A 6,000-nucleotide genomic window follows, 5' to 3' on the forward strand; every position below is an offset into this window, starting at 1 on the left:
TCTCTGGGAAGAACCTTCGGCATTTTTGCTTTCTTGATCTTTCTGCCATGATGTCTTGCAGCATCCCTCCCCTAAAAACCGTTCTGTGGAGGTAAATGAGAGCACATGCAAGGTTTGGGGACTAGAGGAGGGTATACTTGGGGCAGACGCCAGGGTTGAAGGGATGAGAGTCCTTCTTTCAAGGTGCTTGGTACAGTAAGCAAATCAGGCTCAGGGGATATTGGAGGCAGTTTCCTTTGTGCAAATTAATGTGTCTGAAATATCATTCGGTGTTATTGAAAACTCCCCTCAAATTTCTTTTTCTTTTTTTTAAATAAATTTATTTATTTTTGGCTGCGTTGGGTCTTCGTTGCTGCATGCAGGCTTTCTCTAGTTGTGGCGAGCGGGGGCTACTCTTTGTTGCGGTGCGCAGGCTTCTCATTGCGGTGGCTTCTCTTGTTGCAGAGCACGGGCTCTAGTTGCGTGGGCTTCAGTAGTTGTGGCACGTGGGCTCAGGAGTTGTGGTTCATGGGCTTAGTTGCTCCGCGGCATGTGGGATCTTCCTGGACCAGGGATTGAATCCGTGTCTCCTGCATTGGCAGGCGGATTCTTTTTTTTAAGGAACGCCTTTATTTATTTGTTTGTTTGTTTGTTTGTTTGTTTTTGGCTGTGTTGGGTCTTCATTTCTGTGCGAGGGCTTTCTCTAGTTGTGGCAAGTGGGGGCCACTCTTCATCGCGGTGCGCGGGCCTCTCACTGTCGCGGCCTCTCTTGTTGCGGAGCACAGGCTCCAGACGCGCAGGCTCAGTAGTTGTGGCTCACGGGCCTAGTTGCTCCGCGGCATGTGGGATCTTCCCAGACCAGGGCTCGAACCCGTGTCCCCTGCATTGGCAGGCAGATTGTCAACCACTGCGGCAGGCGGATTCTTAACCACTGCACCACCAGGGAAGTTCCTCCCCTCAAATTTCTGAACAGGGCTTACCTGGCAATATGGACACTCCTTATCCTTTAGGAACTGGGTACTGTCACTTTCGCATTTAGGGCCATTGATGCATGACTCTACCTTAACTGGCAGACTGATGAAAATGGGCAGCAGAATCTGAAAATAATATAGCATCTGTTAACTACTAAAGAGTTATATTTTACTGTCTTGGAGTTCAGTGTTTGTTTTGCCTACTAAATTATTTTGACTAGTTACTTAATGCAATTGATATTTTTCTTTTCATTTGCTAAAAAAACATAGTCGTCTGGATTTGAGAAAGCTAATTATACTTAATTGTTTGATGTAAAACATTATAGCTTTTAATTTTTCTTCTAGTTATCAGATGCATTCTAGAAGAAAATATCATAATATGTGAGATGAGATGGACTATTTCATAATGCAGTGCTTCTATCTTAATGCTAAATATGAGCTGAGGAAGGAATATCCCTATTAAAATATAATCAGAGATGCCACCAGTTTGTCTTGGGGCTTATTCAAAATAAGCAGGTGCTTTGCAACAGGTGTACCAAAAATGTTGTTGAACATCATTTTCTATCGGTATCAGATAATTATGTGTTTTTGAACGTATTACTAAGTAGTTTAATGGGAAGTCAATTGTGCTTTTACTGAATAGGGCTGGGCATCAGCAACAAAGTTATTTATCTTAAATATGAAGTAGACCTCCTGGGATTAGAAAAAAAAATGGTACAAACTCGAGTAATCCTTTATCTTGCTTCTTGTGCTATTTTCCTTTTTATATATTTGAAGTATCTTCTGTTTGTTTTGTTTTAATCTTGGGGAAAAGTGGGAAACCCAAGACTGAAGGCTATTGTATTGTATGCTTTGCTAGGGCTGTCGTAACAAGGCACCACAGACTGAGTGGCTTAAATAACAGACATTTATTTTGTCATAGTTCTGGAGGCTGGAACTCCAAGATTAAGCTGTCTTCAGGGTGGATTTCTTATGAGACCTCTCTTCTTGGCTTATAGATTGCCATTTTCTCCTTATGTCTTCACATGTTGTATTAGTCAGGGTTTTACAGATAAACAGAACCAACAGGATGAATGGATATACATATATATATATATGGAGAGAGATGGATATATGCATTTGCATGTATATATATATGTAGCGAGAGAGAGAGAGATTAAGAGATTTATTTTAAGGAATTGGCTTGCACAATTGTGTAGACTTTGGAAATAGAAAATCTGCAGGGTAGGTCAGCAGGCCAGAGACACAAGGAGGAGTCTGAAGGCAGTCGGCTGGCAAAATTCCTTCTTGCTCAGAGGAAGCTAGTCTTTGTTTATTAAAATCTTCAGCTGATTGGATGAGGCCCACCCACATGATGAGAGTAATCTGCTTTACTCAAAGTCCACCAACTTTAATATTAATCTCATCCAGAAAACATCTTTGCAGAAACATCCAGAATAATGTTTAACCAATTATCTGGGCACTGTGGCCAAGCCAAGCTGACACATAAAATTAACCATCATGCATGGTCTTCCCTCTGTACCTGTCTGTGTCTAAGTTTCCTCTTCTTGTAAAGAAACCAGTCATACTGGATTAGAGCCCACCCGAATGACTCATTTAAATTTAAGACTATCTCCAAATGCAGTCACATTCTGAAATCTTGGGGGTGAGCGCTTCCACATACGAATTTTTATACAAATTCAGCCTATAACAGCCATTAATTTAAAAGTAAGCATAACTAGAAAGACAATTGAAAGGGAAAAACAGTCCTCCTAATATTAAAAATGTGTTATTTCCTCTGACTTTAGGATAAAGCATGTTTTTGAATCCTCAGATAAACCAATTAATTGGAATGGGAAATAACTTTTTAATATATTCCTGTTTCTACAACCTAGAAGTCAATTTTGTTTTCCTTTGCCAAGGATATTTCTATTATCACAGTAATTAGAGATTAGATTTTAGAAAATTTTTTATTCTGGTTATATGCGGATTTCTGTTTTCATTTTATGCTTTGAAATTTCAAGTTAGTGAGAAACATGTAAGATGTTTTATCTTGAGTTATGAACTAATTTGAGGTTGCTATTAAAAACAGAGCCACGTTTCTGCTTTTCCTGGCAATATAAGAAATAAACGATGGGAAAATTCCCAATAAAAATGAAGGAGAAAATCAACAAGAGAATATAAAATAAGGACAAAACAGAAAACACATCTTCAATGGTTCTTTCAAATCATAAATGTAATCTTACAACATTATCTCTTATGTTTTATATCAGTATCTTATATCACTTATATTTCTCAAATCTGTTTAACTAAAGATAAAGTGCTTCCCTTTCTCTGATACCGAAGAAATGCTTCTGTTATCTCTTTTTTTTGCAGATAACAAAGAGATTTTCCTTTCTAAAGCAATTCACAAGTCCTTCATAGAGGTTAATGAAGAAGGCTCGGAAGCTGCTGCTGCTTCAGGTGCCAAATTATTGTTTTCCAAAATCTTCTCACTTTTTTGAGATTTGTATTTTTAAAGCAATCTTGGGTGGGGAAAGGGGGTCATTTAGAACTAAGCCAAAAAACTGACGCTGCTCTAACTTAGAAGTCAAGCTAATGATGAACCTGCTAGAATTTTCCAAATAGGATATGAAGCATGCACTCACTTCAGTGCCCCATACAGAGTAACTCCCATCTCTAATGAGAGGCAGGAGGAGATTGTCAGCTCTGCAGAATAGATTTTCCTGCTGTGCTGCCTGTTTAAATATTTTAAATATTTCCCTGCTGCCCAGTTAATCATTTTTCTTTCTACTTAATTATTTTTGGAAGTTAGTTCTTAATTTTGTCAGTGAAGAGCTTTGAGTTTTTAAAAAGCACATGCACAAACAAGAGTGCATGATAGCATGCAACACATAATTTTAAGTTAATAATAAAATAATAATTTTAAATACAAAAATTTTTTTAATTTACCTAAATTACGTGTCCAAAGCAAAATGGTAAATGTCCTTGGTTATTTTGAATGTTCTGACTTCCTTAGTTAAGCAAGAAGGATTTTTCTTTTTTTTTTCATTTGTTTGTTTGGATTTGTTTCAATATCATGTTCAACAGCCATCATCAAATTTTGGTAGGATTTTTCCCTTCTCCGGTAAAATGTAACATATCATATTTGCACAAATTATTTTTAACTTCTGCATACATTTGTCCATTAAAAGGATCTCATCAGTTAAAATGGTGTTTTCGGGAGGATATAGAAACAGTAGTCTCAGGCATCGAGAAAGCTTAAAATCCTACATAATTTAATCTTGGCCTTTTCCTGACAACAAATCACCCTGAAGAAAGTATAAAATGATTATCTCACAATAAGGATCTCAAGGGAATTCAATTTCCCAGCTGTAGGAAACACCATTGCATCTCTCTCTGCTGTATTTTCTCTTTAATCACTGCTGTTCTGGCCACTTGCTAGAAGCCTGGTGACTTGCTATGTAAAAATCCCCATTTCATATAAAAGAAATAATGATTTGAGAATATAAAGAAGCTGTTTTTTGTTTGTTTGGGGTGTTTTTTTTTCCCCTTTCCCTGACTCAAAGCTCATTTTAGTAAAGCTGTAAGTATTTATCTGAGACTGAGAATAAAAATTTGTAACATGCAAAATAAATTGTCCTACATTTTTGGTGGGATGATGGGAGGGAACTGTGTGTGTGTGTGTGTTTGGTTTTTTTTAAGATCAAGTAGAAATGTTAACACATTTACAATTTTTCTCTAAGTCTTTAAAATCTTGTTTCGTGTAAGTCATTACCTTTGCGTTAAACATAGATAGTCTGGAGAAATTACTCATTAGTTCCCGCACATCCACAGACATGTAATTACTTTCTCTCTGCGTTACAGGAATGATTGCAATTAGCAGGATGGCTGTGCTGTATCCTCAAGTTATTGTCGACCATCCATTTTTCTTTCTTATTAGGAACAGGAGAACAGGTAAGTCTGTTATGAGAACAGAACTTTAATAGGCCAAAAAGAAATCATTTTTTTAATTGAAAACATTTTCCGCATTATTTATCAGATGTGTTCAAATGATTTTTTAAATGAAAATAATTTACTTACATTTTTATCTTTAGAATTTATGAGTATCCAAGGACACAATACTTATCACTGAATCTTTTACTGCTTGTATATTCAGAAGACTTATAGTTTATTCATAAAGCTGAGGTTATTGGAGACCAGTGTTCTTGCTTTCATTTATAATGTACAATTAGAACATTGCTAATTGTAAGCAAGAAAGAAAATAAATATCTTTTGTTCAACTCCTCTTTTGTTCATTCCCAACCCAATGTAGGTACAATCCTATTCATGGGACGAGTCATGCATCCTGAAACCATGAACACCAGTGGACATGATTTTGAGGAACTTTAAATCATTGTATTTAAATAATAAGGAAAATAGTAACTAAGCACATTATGTTTGCAACTGGTATATATTTGAGACTTGTGTTTTACAATATATCTTAAGATAATACTTAAAATAGCTCCCGATAAAAACGATGTATGTAAATTATAAGCCAACTTGTCAAGGAATGTTATCCGTATTATTGAGGTAATGATCCTGTCATGTCATTGTGTTTGTTGTGCTAGTGTTTAAAATAAAAGTACATAGTGAACATGCGAACAGCTCTGTTTTTCATTTTAGAAGTTGTAGTATAAAGATACCTCTAGGTGAAATTTGGAAACAATGATGTTTCTGGACATCTTAAGTCTTTTATAATCATGCAGAAACAAAGCACCAAAGTAAATTAGCATCATACATAACAAGCAACAACAAGTGAGGTGAAGACAGGTACTCTGCAAAAATTCTAATTGCTGATTCTCTGAAGACAGTGTATAGTGTAATATAAAAACCTGCACACTGAACATCTTCTGTGGGGCTCCATGACAAAACTTGTTAGAAAAAAATAGGGCTAGGCCAACCCATAGATTATAGCTGTAGCTTATTGACTTTGTCTTTAAAGATCATTGGCTTCATAAGGGTGATGTAGATTATGAGCCTGATATATCACCATGTTTTGCTGTGGCAAGTAAAATCTGAACTGTAGCAT

The 6,000-nt window shown here is 36.4% G+C and overlaps 1 protein-coding gene across 2 annotated transcripts in view; it reads left to right on the forward strand.

Moving 5' to 3' along the window:
- Positions 1 to 5,573, forward strand: part of SERPINI1 (serpin family I member 1) — a 67,740-nt gene extending 62,167 nt beyond the window's left edge. For both annotated transcript variants that reach the window (XM_007197548.3, XM_007197549.2), the window contains exons 7-9: positions 3,306 to 3,392; positions 4,797 to 4,886; positions 5,245 to 5,573. In XM_007197548.3, the coding sequence (XP_007197610.1) occupies positions 3,306 to 3,392; positions 4,797 to 4,886; positions 5,245 to 5,321 (254 nt within the window). In that variant the 3' untranslated portion in view covers positions 5,322 to 5,573. The remainder of the gene's footprint in view (positions 1 to 3,305; positions 3,393 to 4,796; positions 4,887 to 5,244) is intronic.
- Positions 5,574 to 6,000: the final 427 nt, after the last annotated feature.

Source organism: Balaenoptera acutorostrata, chromosome 4 (genome assembly GCF_949987535.1).
Source record: "Balaenoptera acutorostrata chromosome 4, mBalAcu1.1, whole genome shotgun sequence".
NCBI classification, from domain to species: Eukaryota; Metazoa; Chordata; class Mammalia; order Artiodactyla; family Balaenopteridae; genus Balaenoptera; species Balaenoptera acutorostrata.